At 35.8% G+C, this 18,301-nt stretch overlaps 2 protein-coding genes across 5 annotated transcripts; both read right to left on the reverse strand.

Annotated features, from left to right (window-relative positions):
- Positions 1–68: 68 nt before the first annotated feature.
- LOC102711838 (protein ZINC INDUCED FACILITATOR 1) lies at positions 69–6,072 on the reverse strand. Of its 3 annotated transcripts, XM_040528872.1 has the most exons (17): positions 5,907–6,072; positions 5,334–5,374; positions 5,163–5,223; positions 4,741–4,843; positions 4,557–4,659; positions 4,175–4,228; positions 4,013–4,075; positions 3,885–3,934; positions 3,721–3,796; positions 2,760–2,933; positions 2,533–2,620; positions 2,014–2,099; positions 1,821–1,928; positions 1,152–1,196; positions 985–1,073; positions 685–728; positions 69–558 (listed from the first exon to the last, which is right to left on the reverse strand). In XM_040528872.1, the coding sequence occupies exons 1-17, from the start codon at positions 6,061–6,063 to the stop codon at positions 470–472; spliced, it is 1,431 nt and encodes a 476-aa protein (XP_040384806.1). In that variant the 5' UTR covers positions 6,064–6,072; the 3' UTR covers positions 69–469. The 3 variants fall into 3 exon arrangements, with proteins under 3 accessions (XP_040384806.1, XP_040384808.1, XP_040384807.1); XM_040528874.1 differs by lacking the exon at positions 2,760–2,933; XM_040528873.1 differs by lacking the exon at positions 1,821–1,928.
- A 2,242-nt stretch (positions 6,073–8,314) lies between these two features.
- Positions 8,315–13,486, reverse strand: LOC102712118 (protein ZINC INDUCED FACILITATOR-LIKE 1). 2 transcript variants are annotated; one of them, XM_006662650.3, is made up of 17 exons: positions 13,345–13,486; positions 13,172–13,212; positions 13,023–13,083; positions 12,810–12,912; positions 12,602–12,704; positions 12,392–12,445; positions 12,245–12,307; positions 12,086–12,135; positions 11,928–12,003; positions 11,356–11,526; positions 10,865–10,952; positions 10,628–10,713; positions 10,413–10,520; positions 9,975–10,019; positions 9,761–9,849; positions 9,385–9,428; positions 8,521–8,672 (listed from the first exon to the last, which is right to left on the reverse strand). In XM_006662650.3, the coding sequence occupies exons 1-17, from the start codon at positions 13,484–13,486 to the stop codon at positions 8,575–8,577; spliced, it is 1,422 nt and encodes a 473-aa protein (XP_006662713.2). In that variant the 3' UTR covers positions 8,521–8,574. The 2 variants fall into 2 exon arrangements, with proteins under 2 accessions (XP_015697766.2, XP_006662713.2); XM_015842280.2 differs by lacking the exons at positions 13,172–13,212; positions 13,345–13,486 and having other exon boundaries at positions 8,315–8,672; positions 12,991–13,059.
- Between the last annotated feature and the right edge of the window lie 4,815 nt (positions 13,487–18,301).

An 18,301-nucleotide genomic window follows, 5' to 3' on the forward strand; every position in this document is an offset into this window, starting at 1 on the left:
TAGTTGCCAGTTTACCACTGCCTTTAAGTCCGCATCCACGCAATATAATCTCTAATCCATCACCATTAATACACAGGGATGCATTGCAACATCACGTGAGAGTCGAGTTTATATCCAAAGGTATCAGAATTTTACACTAAAATTTTTGATGCCTTGGGGTAATTTTTAAGGACGATAGAAAAAGCCCACAGACACAGTATATATGTTCACCCACAGACTGTGCCCGTCCCAAAAGCTAGTTAATTAGCCTGAATAATTGATTTTACAACACTGGTCTTCATGGAAGAAACATTTTAGACAAACAATCTCATGCACACTAATTTTATGATGGCGAAGAGGGATCATATATTTCCATGTACAACAACAACTTGAATCAAACATCCCAGCAAACCACAATATAGTGCAGTTTTGCACCATTATTCTGTTGCTTGGGGGTGTTTCAGCTTCTTCTTCTTCAATTGATTGTGTTTTAATTTGGTATTGCCAGGAACGGCTTGAAGGTCAGCACAAGTCCAACTAATTCAATCAAATTCAGAATAAAGAATATCATTTGATCCCCTGCATCATCAATGAAATATATCTGATATTAGCACCTTCAAGGATACAATACATTTACAATTGCACTATAAAATACATAGATGTCAACAGAAGCTATAGTTTCTAACTTGTAAATAAATTATATACCTGGAAAGAAGGCTGCATTTTGGCGTTTTTGGGTCCAAGAGAACCTAAACAATTCATGAATAAGATATTCATCACACATTTGCTTCAAAACTCTATAGTAATTTTTATACAAATTAAACGTAAAATTATTCCTATAATTGTGATTTGATAATCCATAAACTTTGCTTATGTAACTCTGTGTTGGACTTAGGGATTATTAGGAGTCATAATATAATAAGATTGGTATGCTCTGTAATATATATTTTCATGCTCAACCCTTTGGTGTTCAAGAAAATTTTGATAAGTTGCAATAATACTCACAGAGCGCCTGCTCCTGCTGGAGCAATTGCCTTGAAGAAGGACATTGCTGTTGTAGATATACCATTCGCAGCACCTCTTTGACTTTGTGACTATTGTTTGGAATAAATTTAATTAAATAAAATTGTTAATATTGAGAAAATAAAATGGAAGGTTGACTTGATACTTGCCACTGCATTATTTTGAAGTAGGGAAGTGCCTGTTATGATAGTTATCTGATCAAATCAACAAAGTTATAAGGTCAACAGGAATGATAAATTGACATAAAACTAGAAATGACCTAATTTATTGTCATGATCAGTTGGTAATAACTTTTACTTGAGAAGGATTATTATGCATGAAATTGATGAATAACTCAAGTCATGTATAATACATAACTATATATTACATAAACAACAAATAAAAACTATCATAATAATTTACAAAATTTTAAAAAACAAGCTTGTGTAATATATACATGTTATAAAGGTCAACAAAACTGCATAGTACATATGAGCGCCCTCATAGTTAAGAGATGATTAGTCGATTAGTCCCTACATGCACTATATTTGGTTTGTAATATAAAAAAAATGATTTTATTTTTGTTGCGTGTAGTATGCTATTATGTGTTATATTAGAAGTACATCGAATTTAGTTCCTTGAATCATGTTATTTGGAACTAGACAATCAACATTTGAACTTAAGCAATTTTCCCATTCTTGAAAAGGTACCATGAGGTACCACTGCTTTCTATATAAAATTTAGTACTTTCTCGTATCTAAAATACCAAGAGGTATCAAATTTTACATAGAAAACAGTGGTGCTTCCTCAAGGATAGGAAAAATGCTTTTTAAACTTACTGATAGAACACCCTTTAAAATCGTAGCAAGGTAAAGAGCTATCCCAAGTCTAAACCCTGGCAAGTGTGTCATAAAGGGATATGCAGCAAGAATTGGTATGGACAAAGCCTACAATATACACACAAAAAAACATGTCACATATTTGGCTGAGAAACATATGTATGTGTTTTGAGAAAATAGTTTAATTACTCACCGAAGCAACACGAGATGAATTGACAGATCCAAGAAATCTATGAACTGATCTGTAGATGAAAAGCTGGTACACAAGCAAACCAGCACCTAAAAATATCATAGGATTAATTTTTTTTTTGCATTATTATAACTCTCAAGAAATTTTGGTCCTATACGGAGAGTACTCAAGTTTTTTTTTTTTGGTAAAATGAGTAATATAGGGGTTAGGACTTATGCCATTCAATTCAACCACTATAAATCATATTTGCTAGATCAAACGGGCATTACAAATACCTTCTAGTGTTGGGTTCCCTTATAGGTGAATTGTGAGCTAAATGTCCAAGAAGAAGCATTGTAGAATTATGAACATAAGAGAGAATCTCTTGATATCGTGGAGTGCTGACTAAATGCCCAAGAAGAAACACATATATGTAGTATAATAAAATATCTACTGTGAATACATCCATACAAGTGTTTAGAGGTTTATTAGTGGTTCAAATGGTGATCCTAATAAAGTAATCCATAAAAGTTGATAGGGTACCTGCAACTGCAAGAACTTGGCCAACTTCTTTAGATGAAAAACTTAATCCACCGTACTTTTTGTCACTTACAGCCCATAAGGAAAATATCTATCATATATGAAAAATATCAGTTAATACTTCATATATATGAAAAATATATTTCTATCATATTTTTAGATTATATTATTTCTTCATATATTACCCAATTTGCATATTTTAATGAAATGGAAATAGTTGAAGTCGTTACCTCACTATATGCTGTATCATGAAGCGTGAAAACACAATATGCAATGATAGAGGAAATCAATGGCCAATTTTTATACAAATTCTTCTGTTTATGTGAATCTTCTTCAAGTGTACTTCTTGAGTTGTCAATCATTTCAATTCCACCTTCAACATTTTTATGCTTATGAAGTGTCTCCTGGTAATCAAGGGCAATTTGAGAAATATTCTTCTTTGCGGTTATATCTCAATGATTGTACTCTCTCTTAAAAGATTCAAGCTCACAAGTCATAATTTGTTGACAATAGTCATGAAACAATTGAGAACTAAAAAACACAAATTAGTTTGTTCATCATTGTTGGATTGTAAAGGACATTTTTCGCTATAAAAGCTAGTCAATGAGGTGAGAGACTCATCTAGTTATATATTAGGTCCATTGTCCTTTCACAGTTAATGTGAGATTATTCAACAATCCCCCTTTATACATTGAATCATAGATATTGAACTAACTAGGCTCTGATATCCATATAGGCTCTGATATCCATTGTTGAATCGTAAATAGTCTTTCCCGCCCCTAAAATCTAGCCAATGAGATGAGGAACTTCTCACTTATATATTAGGTACCTTGCCATTGCATAACCAATATGGGACTATTCGATACTTATTAATGGTTTTCTCTTAAACCTCATTAGAGAGCAAGAAAAATATAAGAAAATATATGTTTAATTAAGGTAAGTGTTTCCATGTTCTTCAAAAATTTTAGGATAGGCTTATTTTAAACCCTCTAACTTGTCAACTGTTGATTTTACACTCCAACTTTTATGTTTCAATTATTGGCTAGCCTTAGGACTAGCTCACTATGTGAGCAATTGACATATACCACTTCTATACTATTTGGAATCTATCCTAAAAGGTTGAAAACTTGAAAATTCTTTGAAGTACAATATTGTAAAAAATATAGTAGTATATGTAGGAGTATCACTTACTGGCAGCCATATGCAGCTTATTAGAACAACAAGAGCGATGAGTGAGATACAAAGGCATGGCAAGAAGTATGGGAACCTAAAAGAAAATACACATATACTTTGTGTAATTATAGATTGTTTATGCGATTTGATAAAATATTTCTTGAGATACACCATATGCATACCTCCCAAAAATGGACTTCTCAGAAAATATGTTTGGATATTGCTTAGCAGGCTGAGAGCAATCAGAACCAAAACAAGTTACAATATTCTGTGAAAATAATTATTCTATAATTTATAACTAAACAGTTACTTGTGCAAAGTAGCCTCCAATGGCTGGACCCACAACAAGTCCTATGCCCCAACCAGTGCTTACCTATATATATACATATGCAATGAAGTGGATTAGTGATGTAATTGTCTGAATTTTGTACTTGTGATGAAGCAAAGAAAGTGTGGTATGAATTTTAATTACGATTGATAATCCTAGAGCCTGATGTTCAGGTCGACAAACTTCAATGGAATAAGCCTGCAATTGTTGAGAACCAGTAAGCTGCATATATACATATTTGTTTCACATATATAATAGCATAATCTCATTTGGTGTATAATTATGCATTGTATTCCCTCTGGTTTTTTTTTGACGCCGTTGACTTTTTGATTTACGTTTGACCCTTCGTCTTATTTAAAAATTTTGTCGAAATATACAAAATTATAAATACTTAAAGTTACTTTAGTAATAAATCAAATCATAATAAAAAGTCAATAATTATATAATTTTTTGAATAAGACAAAGGGTCAAACGTAGATAAAAAATCAACGGCGTCAAGAAAAATCGGACAGAGCAGCATATATACCTTTACCGGGGCAAGCATGCCATTTAGAGCACCAAGAAGGAATCTCGTGGCAATTGCCATCCAATACCTCACACTTAATCCGAACAGAGTGTTGAAGATGACACTTAAACCAGAGAGGATCATATAATGAGTTTTTTCAAAACTTTCATGTAAAAGTGAACATTATGAGACAAAGAGTACTCACACTGATAAAATAGAAAATTTAATTATAGGTTTCCTCCCTATACGATCGGCCACCACACCCCAAAAGAGTGAGGCAAAACATCTCCCAACCATATATGATGCACCTATAAGACATCAATAGTGATATACTACTTCTGTATGAGCATACATTTTCTGAAATAGGAAAACAGGTACTTCAAAAATTTCAAGCGGGAAGGGGGTGATTGTTTGGCTTGATATATTTGCAGACGAAAAATAATTTATGAATAAAAAATTATATATGTATTTTTAGTGATCTAAAATTCAAAGCTAGAAAATAAACTTTGGTGAAAAAACTCTAAATTTAAGGTTGAAAAATTAAACTTTAGCTTATAAGCATAATTAAAAGCAAACAGATGAGGGTGCAAGTCAGGGACTGAAGATCACAGCTTTCATAGTTCTTACCAAGGAATCCAGCATATAATCCAATATCTTGTTCCTTTTTTGCCACATGTAGGTCTTCTATCTGTTGTCAACAAAAGGTAAAAAAATGTTTAATAAAAAACTAGGATATTTACAGTGTTGCTCCTAGAAAGAAGATATGACACTGATTAAATTATGTTGAGATTAACGCACCATGAAGTACAAGAATGGGAACAATGAGGATATTGGTAAAGCTGAAAAGGAAAATAATATTGACAATCGTTAGAAAATAAGGTTATCAACAGGGATATAGTACCGTACATGTTTAATACAGTAAAAACTTGAAGAAAACTACCCCATTATTGCAAATTCTTTTAAGTCTCGAGGCGATATTATTTCGTTTCTTGCATGTTATCTAAATGGTAATGAGAAATTTAATTTTTTGTTGACAAGATATCTTAATGTGCGATAATATCACTACACAATTAATAAGGTCAAATTTGACTTCTATAAGTTGAGAAAAAAAACAAATATGACTGTAAATATACCTATATGTTTTTTAGAATTTAATTTGTTATTTTTGTTATAACTTATGGAGGTCGAATTTGCACGTGAATGTCTGCGGAGTGATATATTATCTCTAGTAAAAAAAATCATAGCTATTTGTATCACATGAAAAAACGAGGAGATATCCTCTCGAGTATTAAAATCCATTTCCCATTATTCTTACTTAGCGAGGGGCCGAGCTAGTAGTAAGCAAGCAGGGTTTAATTAAGAAGAACATACACGAGGCAATCGTGGTGATCCCAACAAAGATGAACTCCTTGTAGGGGATGCCTTTGCTGCTCTCGAGCTTCCGTTCCATGGCGCAGCCGGGGCAGCCGTCGTAGAACACCGACCTCGACATCACCGCGGGCGATGGCGGTGCCTCCGCCTCACCCATTGTCGCAGTAGATAGCCTGACCTGAAAAGTTGATCACAGCGTGATAGATCATAGATGGGTTAACCATCTAGCTATGCACTGCACTTAATTAGGAGGGAATTAATGCATGAGAGCAGCAAAGTTCAGAGACCGGTTGAAGGTGAAACGACCGTTGACAACTCGATCGGTTGATGTTCAGAGACAGAGCCAGTGATATTATATAGCCATGGATCCATGCAGTGAACGCATGCTGCTGCTAGGCAGTCAACCCCATGGCAGCATGCATCAAGCTTGCCGCTGCCCGTGTGAGATATTTAGCTCATGCCACGTGACGATGGGGACTCTCAATTAAGAGGTTGGCATGCATTCGTGCTTGCTGTTTCTACTTGGCGCAATTGGCAAATGACGAATAGATGATCGAGTTAAAATCTGGTAACTAGGGAACGATGTATATATACGTAATGAAATTAAACCATGCCAAATGTTTACGTCGTCATTTGTTCGCTTATGTTTATACTTATGCTTATAGATCCACATTTAAATTTTTAATCTTAATTTAGAGTGGATTTTGGTTTTTTTATCATAATTTATTTTTTAGTCTTGGTTTTTAAATCTATAATAACGAATATATAAAAGTTTTATTCATAAATTATTTTGAGGACAATTAAGGGTAACTCATCATCTAGCACATTGAAGCCGGCTTACTTTGTCCTTTCGTCAGCGCTGCAGCGTCAGCGAAAGATTTACGTAGGCTGCGAGCAATGATGCAGGGATCAAATTAACAAATGAGAGGATCATATCATATCATTTCGGGGTAGAAGAAAATATGTCAGCGCTGACGGACGCATACGACTGTCTGAATTCCAGTGGGAGTCAAAACAAAAGCTAATACACATGTTATCTCTGCATCGATAAATACCAGTACTTCACGTGGGCGTGGTAATGGGTCCAACATTTTACTTATAAAATCTAAGTGTTGGGTTTAAAACAAATTGAAAATTAATGGTATAGAATTGAGCTAAAATTTTTTAAAGATTAAATAGGGTTATGAAAGAACCCAAAAACCTTGGTCTATTATCACTCCTAACTACACGCATGTGCATGGCAGTTGTTAGCTGCACCAAGCTGTGCCTTCCTGCAGCTGCTGATGGATTAAGCAGAGCATTGATGGATCATCACCATCATCAGCTTCAGTTTGTGCTTGCTTGGCAGCATGAAGCGTGCCACTCTGCAGTTCGGCCTACCTAGCTATGTATGTGAGCTTTAGTTAATCTGAAAATTTTCATTTGTTTCCTTAAAACAAAGCTGCAGCTTTCACATCTTGATGGACAGGTGTATGGATCATACGGTTCTTTGAGACTGAAGTAAAGATCAGTTCACTCTGAAACACAATATGTATTCTTGGAGGGCTACTGAACACATCGTAAGCCAGAGGTGGCCGGCACTGGCAGTTAGCTAGCTAGATAAGATTTATTTTTATAATTGTGCATAAAATATATTACTTGAGTTGAACCTTGTTTTATAGGTCAATGATTGATTTGAACCTGTACAGATTTATTCTTTTCTGGAGGGAATTACAGATATTTGAAAGAGAAGACAAAGCTTTGGGCTATAGCGACAAACGGGCCTAGGTTTGGACCAAGAAATAATATCCTGGGCCAACAATGAGCAAATCTGCTAGAGCCAACCTGAATAGCGGCCACGAAGTTGTCGTATACTCGTATGCAAAATGAAGCGCAGTGCCACCGCCGGCGACGAGCACGCCGGCAGCATCGGAGGCGGCGGTGTGCGGAGACGAGACGTACGTACGTAGTCTCACCGAGAAAACGAAAAAGGTCATAGCAGCAGCTAAAAGAACAGTTATTCAACACTGCAACAAAAAAGATTATAGCTGCTCCATCTTTTCGTTTATGCTTACAAACCAAAATTTTAAATTTTAACTGTTAATTTTGAAAAATTTTCACTAAAGTCTATTTTTCAACCTTAGTTTAGATAGCTAAGAAGACGTATATAAATTTTTTATTCATAAATTATCTTTTATTTGTAAATATATTGTTTGACTAAGAACAGTTATTCAACACTGCAACAAAAAAGATCATAGCTGCTCAATCTTTTCGTTTATGCTTACAAATCAAAATTTTAAATTTTAACTTTAAATTTGAAGTTAATTTTGAAAAATTTTCACTAAAGTCTATTTTTCAACCTTAGCTTTTAGATAGCTAAGAATACGTATATAAATTATCTTTTATTTGTAAATATATTGTTTGGCTTTTTTTTATAAAACACAAATAATCACCCCAAAATTGTTTAGCTCATAAGCTCAAAGCAGAACAGAATTAAGAACAAATTTAACAGAGACTCTGCACTGGAATGGTGCATGATCATAGCATCGTGCTAGAACCATATCTAAACCATCTTTTAATACCAAGCCATACTAGCTATAAACCTATAACTATATTTTTTTGAAGCTAGATAAACCTATAACTATATCTCTATGCTCTTTGCCACACCAGCTAACAGCATCTGAATGCTCTATTTATATTGTTGAGGAACCGCCAAGAAAGGTTTGAAGGTCAACATGAGCCCAATCACCTCGGTCAGATTCAGTAGAAGAAATACCATCTGATCACCTGCACAAAATTGAAATCCCACTTTACGATCAAATCAACAACATTACACAAATTTCTATTTCCTGTGTGTTCTGATTCACCACACCGATTTGCACCCCCATCTTTTCGCTTTTTTTTTGTTTATAAACCAAAATTTGAATTTTTAACCTTAAATTTGAAGTTTGGAGTTGATTTTGGGTTTTTTTTATCGTGGTTTATTTTTTATCACTGGCTTTTAGATCGCATAAGAACATGTATGTAAACATTTTATTTATAAATTATTATTTGTTTGCAAATATGTCATTTGACCTTTTCATTCAAAAAGCGAAATGATGACCTTCTTATACTTTATACTTCAGTACTTCACTCACTTAAATTAAATTACTGTAGTAGTAGAATCGTATCTCCTGCCATTACATGCTAATGGCAGAGAAGAAACAGTTGACATTGAAAAAATCTTAGATGTCCGTTTTGAGATAAACGGCTATGGATCCCTTTGATACAACTACTTGCTAAAGTTTAGAAGAGTAAAATCATTTTTTTTTTGCCACAGTTACACTTTCTACGGTGTCTGTCATTTTATCACTACACGGTGTAGTGTGCTACCCTACCATTGTGTCACAATGTCAGAGGATCTGAACTCTGTAGTAATAGTTTTTTTAAAAAAATATACTGTAGTAATGGCTGCAACACACACAGTTGATGGTTCCTACAATTGCATACGAGTATTTACCTGAAAAAAACGCCGCATGTTGTCGCTTTTGTGCCCAAGAGAATCTGCAGCCACAGGTTTTGAACAGTCAGTCCTTTCTTCTTTAGACATGTTCATAGTTTTGTTAGAACAGGTTCATCCTTTCATGTTCATCGATCTTCAGGCTTCATCACTAAACTTAGAAGGATGAACTGACCACCAAAATTTTCATGACCACATTTTATTTCATATGACTGACAGGTAACACTGATGATCATACCCCTCTAGTATTTTTGAAAGTCACAATTATGTTGCCCATATATCTATGTTCAATCTTAGAAATTGAGATTAATTCTAGAAGCTCTGCTGAATTATTTGTTCATAATGAAGAGTTGCAGACAACAAGATTTATGCTTACAAAACGCCTGCGCCAGCCGGAGCGACAGCCTTGAACAAGGACATAGCCGTTGTGGCTATTCCGTTTGCAGCACCCCGTTGCCCTTGTGGCTGTCAACAATGCATTTTTTTAAGAAAAAAATAAATTTATTTGAAATTAGTGAATCTGAAAATTTTCTTTTCTTTTGTGAGGCTGTCAGACAACAGCAAAGTGATGAGATAAGTTGGACAGGTACCACCGCTTTGTTTTGCAGAAGAGAAGTGCCCGTAATTATAGTTATCTGATCAACATTATGAAAAATTAGTACATTCAAACATGTTATGTGAATAATAACTAAACTAAATTACCTAGGAAGCATTTTTTTTATTTCTTTTATGGGTTTGCATCTGAAGTGCTAGCTACTTGTATGGGTTGAATTTCAGAACCATATGCTCATGGATTTTTTTTCAACCTCTAAATTCAATTAAAAACATTGGTATTATATTTTCTCATCCGAACTTTTTGGTCACGCCGCCCGCAAGCTCTATGAACAATTGTGAATTAGTGCATTTCCTATGAGAACTTTCATGGTGTTGCAGTATTTGTTTATCATGTCTCCATGAGTGGTGTATCGAAGAGTTTATACTTCTAGAATTTTTTATATAAAAAAACCCTAAGTTCATAAAGTACTTACAGCAAGAACACTTTTGACCATCGCTGCAATATAGAGAGACACGCCGAGTCTTATTCCTGATAAGTGTGTCATAAAGGGATAAGCAGCAATAATCGGTATAGATAGTGCCTGCAATGCTAAAGGTCAGTTGATTTCTTTTATAATCTCAGTAGTCAATAATAATTAATAAGTAAACTATAACAAGTTTATAAGAAATAGTGAAAATATAAACTTACCGAAGCAATTCGGGTTGAATTGATAGGTCCAAGAATTTTATCAACCCAACGATAGATGAAAAGTTGATAAACAAGAAGACTGGCACCTAGTGTAACAAATTAAGGTAGATGCTTATCTTTCCAAACCAACACATATTACAGCTAAACATTAAATGCAAACGCCCTGTGATTACAAAGAGTTTAAAGAATTGACAGTTTTAAATTTTGGCAGAAAGGAATTGATTGAATTTGACTAACCTGCCACAGCAAGAACTTGCCCAACATCTTTAGACGAGAAGCTGAGTCCACCATATTTTCTATCACTTACAGTCCACAGAGAAAATATCTGATGTTTAAAAAGAACGTTTTAGAAAATTACATTTTGACATAGGATGTTTGATTATTTGCATGACTGCACACTTTTACTTAATATGAAATAGATCAATACTTTATAGACTAAAATGTAACTAATTTGCTAGTACATAGGTATGGTAACATGGAACTTACAGAGATTTATTATTAAAGTAAAAGGAAAATATTTTCATGGATAAACATGAAATTGTTATTACAGCAAATGCATTGTCAGCTTATTTTTAGAGCAAGACACATGAATGTTCATCCTTATTGAGACAATCATGACAACTATTTGATATATAGAGTTTATATCTCACATGTACTTATTTATTCTTACATATATGCTGAGCAGTCAGCATATAACAATTTCATATCACATTAGTAAATATAACTACCTCACTATATGCTGTGTCATGAAGGGAGAAGACGCAATATGTGAGAATAGATGACATCAATGGCCAATTTTTGAATAAGCTTTTCTTATGTGATTCTACACTTTCTTGAGTAGCAGAAGTTTCAGCTGTCTCCACTCCCTTTTCAAGGCCTTTATGCTTATGTAGGGTCTCCTGTTTAGTTTATCAAAGAAAAATGTGGTCATAAAAAATAATAATAGAGATAAAGTCATGTTCAAGGTTAATCAAGTTCAGCAACAATTTTGTGCAAGTTTAGTTTGGATATATGTTTTGGTTCTTTTGGTTATCCAACAAAACAAACTTTTGTAGAAACAGACCATAAAAGAGACACAAAATTCTTGCAGATAGAAACATAATAAATAATCTTAATGATAGAAGCTACTATCTCCGTTTCATATCGTAAGTCTTTCTAGCATTGTCTAAATTCATTCATGTATGAATGTATATAATTTATATATGTGTCTAGATTCATTAGCATCCATATGAATTTAGGCAATGTCAGAAAGACTTTCATTATGAAACGGAGGGAGTAACAAACAGTAGGTAATACATACCGGTAGCCATATGCAGCTTATGAGGACCAGGAGTGCAAAAAGTGATATACAAAGACACGGTAGAAGATATGGAAACCTGCACGATTTGTGATCACACATTTACAATTACAATAATTTCTCATTTAATTTGAAGGGTCGATTTTCAATAGCAAAATTACCTCCCAAATATTGACTTCTCATGAAAATGATGAGGATATTGTTTGACAGGCTGGTAACAAGAAAGAGAAAAAGGTAAAGATAAACACTCTTTGTCATTGGATCGTTGACAAAAGAAGAAAATAATATCTGTGAACCCAAATAATCTTATGTAATATTACCTGTGCGAGGTAGCCTCCAATTGCAGGGCCAACTACAAGACCTATTCCCCATGCTGTGCTCACCTAAAATGTTGATGGCACTGATTAAACTGAGTTATTAGTTCTTATACATAGATGTACAGTTGTATATATAGATTTGTAATTTACAATTGATAGGCCCAAAGCTTGATGTTCAGCTCGGCAAACTTCGATAGAGTAAGCCTGCAAGCCACAAGTAAAACACACACTATTTGATTAGATGTTTGATGGAATAAGAATATCAATTGATACTGACACCATCTTATTTGTTCCCAAAAATTTTCACATCTTCCCATTTCAAAGTAGGATTACCTTTATTGATTCCTAAAAAAGAATTACCTTTATTGGCGCAAGCAATCCATTCAGAGCACCAAGAAGAAATCTTGTGCTGACAGCCATCCAGTACTTCGTACTTAATCCGAATAAAGTATTGAACACAATGCTGAAAGTATAGATTCAGAGACAAGCTAAAAATCGTTTTTAACAGATTGAATAAACTGCAAAGCAAGTGCAGTATGCATTGGCACTCTGGCAGCATAGTGCTTACACTGCAAAAATGGAAAAGATAATGACAGGTTTTCGGCCAATGCGATCCGCCACCATGCCCCACAAGATTGATGCGAAACCTCGACCGATCATATATGATGCTCCTGCATTAGAAACATACCATGTAAACAGTACTGAATATCTGACAAAGTAGTGAAAGTAGTGTGGATGAACATTGTTACACAATCGATAAATTCTTTGTCAGACGTTGTACCAAGAAACCCAGCATAGAATCCAATGTCTTCCTCTGTCCGAGCAATATGCAAGTCTCTTATCTGCTCCAGAGAAGGGAATGGATTGAGAACCTTTTTGCAGAATATATGTTTCATGAAATAAAATGGAATGCATGGAAACCAAACTTACCATGAAGTACAAGAAGGGGAACAAGGAAGAGATTGGCAGAGCTGAAAATCAAGGGGAGAGACAGAGACATGCATGCTACTTAGGAATCAGTTCAATAAAATAAGACCAAGAAGAGTAGAAGAGATTAACAAACAGTAGCAGCAAACTTAAGTTGACTGTATATATGTTCATACAGGATGCGAGGGTGGTGATGGCAACGAAGAGGAACTCCTTGTAAGGAATGCCCCTGTGCTCCTCCTTCCTCTGCTCGATGGCGCAGCCGGGGCAGCCGTCGTGGTACACCTTGGCCGCTGGTGGAGGCTCGGGCTCGGCCATGTCAGCCTATCAGCAGCGCCTGATCGACAAGCACAGAGCCAAGACAGAGAAGGACTTGGGAAGCAGAAGGTAGGAGGAGGAGGAGGAGGAAGAAGAAGAAGAGAATGTGGTGGTGGAGAATGGAGAAGGAGAAGGCAAACAATTAACGGTGGCGAGAGAGACGTCCAAGTCCAGGTGAGTGAGTGGGTCGAGGCATATTAATGGATGGCTGCTGCTGCTGATTTTGTCTCTTGGTACGCGTGCCACATCAGAGGAGAGAACGGAAGGGACAACCTTGTTCGTGCGTGTGATGTGATGTGCAGCTGCAGCTGCAGTGCCCAGAATGTAGCCATCCATCCATGGTGGACGTACAAGGGCATGAAGTCATTGCTGTGCTGCACAAGATCGAGCCGGCTGCAGTGCAGGTCTACCTACTGACGAATTATTTGCCTGCTGCTGCCGTGCAAGCGTCGTTCACTGAAGCAAGGGGTGTCAAACTGCCAATGCAACAACCATGCGACAATCATCATCATATGACTGAATTGGTATGGAATTAGCTTGATGATGTATTGCATATCCATTTCGACACATGCAGTGTGCTTATATATACTCATTCCAGTAATAAATATTTAATGTTTAGAACACGTTTTAGTAAAAATTTTAAGACATTGACCGTCAATAACTTTTAAACATCAAGATATTTTAAAGAAAATTGCTATGGTAGACTTATCTTCGGAAGTTTTATCAGAATGTCATAAACTTGCTACATTTTATAATCTTATTTCTATATAAAATTAATGGTTAATGTTTCAAGAGTTTGACAAAGTTTTGTTTTAAATGTCAAATATTTATGACCGGACGATTAAGTTTTTTTTTTTGGGTATGGTATGATTTTTTTTCTCTGTAACTTTAATAGCCAAAACTTTTGTTGTTACTATATATAGCTAGGGCCACCAATTTTTCTTCTCCAAGTTTATATTAATATCTAAATCACGGTAAAAAAATCACTCACCTCATATTTCTCTAGTGTACCTATCACTGGATGACAGATAGTTGCTGACTCAGAATCCTAATACAGTTTCAAACCATTTGAGATAGCGATTTTTGCATATATATGGTTAAAGTCAGTCAGCGACAACCTCTCTTATCACTGTCTCCTCTCCTTGTCTCTGATGGAGAATGTCTATGACCATCTGCCTTAGTAATGGCTGTTCTCCTCGATCTTGTCTGTTCTTCATTTATCTGATTATTACACCATTACAAATAGTCTACTGATATTTTTCCCCAGAAGCAACAATACGAGAGCAGTCTGTTCTTTTGAGCTGAAGGGAGCTCTAAACCTTATCTCTGTTTGCCTAGCATGGTGCTATATGTAATGTTTCACTGTGCACTGTATAAAATCGATGAGGCTGGAGACACTCAGCAGGTACATAGCCAGAAGAGTTCTCCTTTTCTCTCTTCTGTCTTTGTCAGTACTATTAGTATTATTAGCCTTGCTAGGAAACAAAACAATCAGTTTGCTCACTGTTTCACTGTGAAGTACAAACGACTACTTGCTAGCTAAGCCAGAGTGCACTTGCAGTCTGCATAAAATCAATCAGTCTCTTCAAATATGCAGGAATTAGATCATATTTAGTTCGTAAAAAGAAAATTTTTAGATGTCATTTCGAATGTTCGACTGGATGTCGGAAGAGGTATTTAGACACGAATGAAAAAACGAATTTCATAGCTCACCTGGATACTACGAGACGAATCTTTTGATCCTAATTAATCCATCATTAGCACATGTGGATTACTATAGCACGTATGACTAATCATGGACTAATTATACTCAAAAAATTTGTCTCACGATTTTCTCTCTAATTATGTAATTAGTTGTTTTCATCTATATTTAATGCTCTATTTAATTAGGTGTCCAAATATTCAATGTGATGTTTTTTAAAAAAAATTGAGAACTAAACGGACCTTTAATACAAATGTGGCTGCGACAGTGTGTGCCTGATCACTGGCCACCAGCTCTCAGCTTTTCGTCCAGGAGAGAGAGAGAGAGATTCCATCAATTTTGACGGCCACGCGAATACGCTATAAATCTATAATCTGAAGATTGTGACCTTACGGCCAATATATATGTGAAGCAATCTGCAGATAGAGACTGGCTTTTTTCAGAGGTGCACAAGCCTGATGACCAACCAAACCTTCATGTAATCAATCATTCGCATCGTCAGCTGCCTAACCTCCTTTTGAGTTTTGACCAACAATTTGTTCAGACTTCAGTCAGGACTACCGAACTGTCAGCCTCGTCAGCTAGTGATCAAAAAAAAAAAAAGACATATCTCTGTCTGTTTTTGTAACTGTAGATTAATCATTATGTAGAGATGCAATTAGTACATCATGATGACAGATGATCGGGCATGTCATGCTGAGTGCAGCCCAGAGTAATACAGAATCAGTTTTTGGACTTCCGTTTCATATTTTCATGGGTACACAAAGCATTCCTCAGATTTTTCGCTTCAAAAAAACTAAATGATTCAGATTCAGCTGCTAAATACATTATTGCACTCATCTGGTGATGCAGGTAAAACCATAAAAATGTTGGAAGGTAAGCTAAATATGAGCCCAATGATCTTCACCAAATTCAGGAATAAAAAGAAAACCAAACTGGATCAAGCAATGTGCAGAGCCCACGGGCCGTGAGCAACGCGATTTTGTCATTAACAATGATGCGGCCCAACTTATACGTGGGCCGGATTGGGATCTGGGCCCACACAACGAGTAATGCGGCCCAATCCAGTGAGGTGCAGGATGGCTTCGCGTTAGGCTCCACCCCCACCTCTGTCTCTCTCTCGCCTCCGGCACCCCCTGCCGCCGTGCCGCGCGTCCGAAATTCAATGTGAAAGTTTGATGTACGAAGGTGATTGTTTGATGGACGATGTAAAAGTGTGTCTGAAATTCAATGAAGGATTTTTTTTTCCTGTCAAACCAGAGACCAGACCATTCAGACCAGCTTTTATATAAGGCAAAACAGTGAAGGTTATTAGTTGGAATGTCCTATGAGAAAAGTTCTGCCAAATGGTATTGCTAGAGGGAAATGTGTGATATCCGTTCTAGTTGGTCAATGGTTCAGATTTCAGAATAAGGCAAAGCAGTGTTCTCCAAGTTGGGTAAACGTCGGTGTGAAAAGCAGGGAAGAAATGTGACACTGTAGTTGAAGATGCATGATGAATTAATTAAGTGAAGAAAGTAAATATTACATGCTTACCATGAAATAAAGGAAAGGGAAGAGGCACGTGATTGGTAAAGCTGCAATTAAAAGACAAGAAAAAATAGATCAGGAACGAGATGTAAAGCTAGCATCAAGGGAACAAACACATTAATCCGGTCTGTTGGTACTCCTTTAAGGCCGGAAAAACAAGCTCAGGCTCGTGAGCTCGGCTCGGTAGCTCAATGAGCCGAGCCCGAGCCATCTCCATGGCTCAGTTCCAAATCGAGTCGAGCTCGAGCTGGCTCGCAAGCCACTCGTTTGGCTTGTCAAGCCATTTAAAATATAGTTTGCGCCACCTAGCCCACTAACTGGTCCATCTCCCTACTTACTCATGGGTCCTGGCTGTCTCAATGAGTGGCTGTCGCAGGTACTCACGTAGATTCCAGGCCCTACTCCGTATTTGTTAACTTTAATCTGAAAAGTGTTGAGGACAAGAAAGCATGTGCTAACTCCTGCAGCTGTTGGTGATTACTTATGCTATCGACCTTCAATATTAATATGATATACTACATAGTTACCTAGGTGCATGGCGCTGAATAGATCTCAGATATACTTAATTGATTTACATGCATGCTTTGAGCTTAAATTTAAGCAATATATGGTCTTATAGTATAATTAGCCTAAAATGCAAGGGTGTTAGTATATATTTAGGAACTATTTGTTTTGAAGGAAAACCAAAGGATCTAATTCCTAAGGATTAAATTTTTTTGAAAGTCATTCAATTTGTAAGAATGAACCATAGAAAAATCAAAGAAAATTTTCCTTCTATAAGATATAGAGAGAAAACATTGGAAAATTTATATCCACTCAAACCTCTTGAAAAAATTCTTATGATTAATGTTGTCATACATCCATATTCCTCCACCTTTTCTATTCCTTTAGATTGAAATTCCTCTAAATCGAATAAACCCTTATTCAACATGGTGCTCAAGATTTGTCAAGAAGCGAGCAGTTTGGAATTTGTATTGGAGGGTGCTAGTTATGCTCTTCTTTTTGTCAAGTACCAGAAGAGCATCTCAGTTTACTTTTTATTCCCAATTAGGTGGAGGAGATCCAAGTTGCGACCTGCCTTTTCGTGTTTTGTCAGTCTTGTACTATACCGTGATTGGTGCCCAGTGGCCAAGGATGATCAAACGAGCATACTCCCTCTATTAATAAATATTTGACGTTTAGAACAAGATTTGATTAACTTTTTCATCAGTTTTATGTTAGAACGAGTTTAGAAGATATAGTAAGTTTATGAAGATGCAATAATACTTTTTAAGGCCAATTTATGCATATTTTTTCCTTCTTTCCAAATTAATTATTTGAGAATCTATTGATGATCAAAGTTTTAAAATTTTAATCACATTTTATCTTAAATGTTAAATATTTATGATTAGAGGAGTGCGGTACTACATGCATGTGTTTACGTTGAGCACGTTGAGGCATGTCGGATATGTACTCAAATCAATGCACTGTGCATAATAAGGAAGATAATGATACGATGGTCATGAACAGCAACATTAACGATGATTCGCCTTGCTAGGAGTGATTGCTGGGTATTTAAGGAAAAATCAAATGGCATTTACAAA

Source organism: Oryza brachyantha, chromosome 11 (genome assembly GCF_000231095.2).
Source record: "Oryza brachyantha chromosome 11, ObraRS2, whole genome shotgun sequence".
Taxonomy (NCBI): Eukaryota; Viridiplantae; Streptophyta; class Magnoliopsida; order Poales; family Poaceae; genus Oryza; species Oryza brachyantha.

Bases quoted from the DNA above. Each gene is read 5' to 3' on its own strand.
- LOC102711838 (XM_040528872.1), bottom strand. From the start codon at position 6,063: ATGGGTGAGGCGGAGGCACCGCCATCGCCCGCGGTGATGTCGAGGTCG. The intron at 5,224-5,333 runs GTGCGTTAATCT...TGTTGACAACAG, and splicing joins TCCCATTCTTGTACTTCATG to ATAGAAGACCTACATGTGGC. The intron at 559-684 runs GTATATAATTTA...TTGATGATGCAG, and splicing joins AAATGCAGCCTTCTTTCCAG to GGGATCAAATGATATTCTTT.
- LOC102712118 (XM_006662650.3), bottom strand. From the start codon at position 13,486: ATGGCCGAGCCCGAGCCTCCACCAGCGGCCAAGGTGTACCACGACGGC. The intron at 12,136-12,244 runs GTAATATTACAT...TCTTGTTACCAG, and splicing joins TTGGAGGCTACCTCGCACAG to CCTGTCAAACAATATCCTCA. The intron at 10,521-10,627 runs GTAAGTTTATAT...TTAGCATTGCAG, and splicing joins ATTCAACCCGAATTGCTTCG to GCACTATCTATACCGATTAT.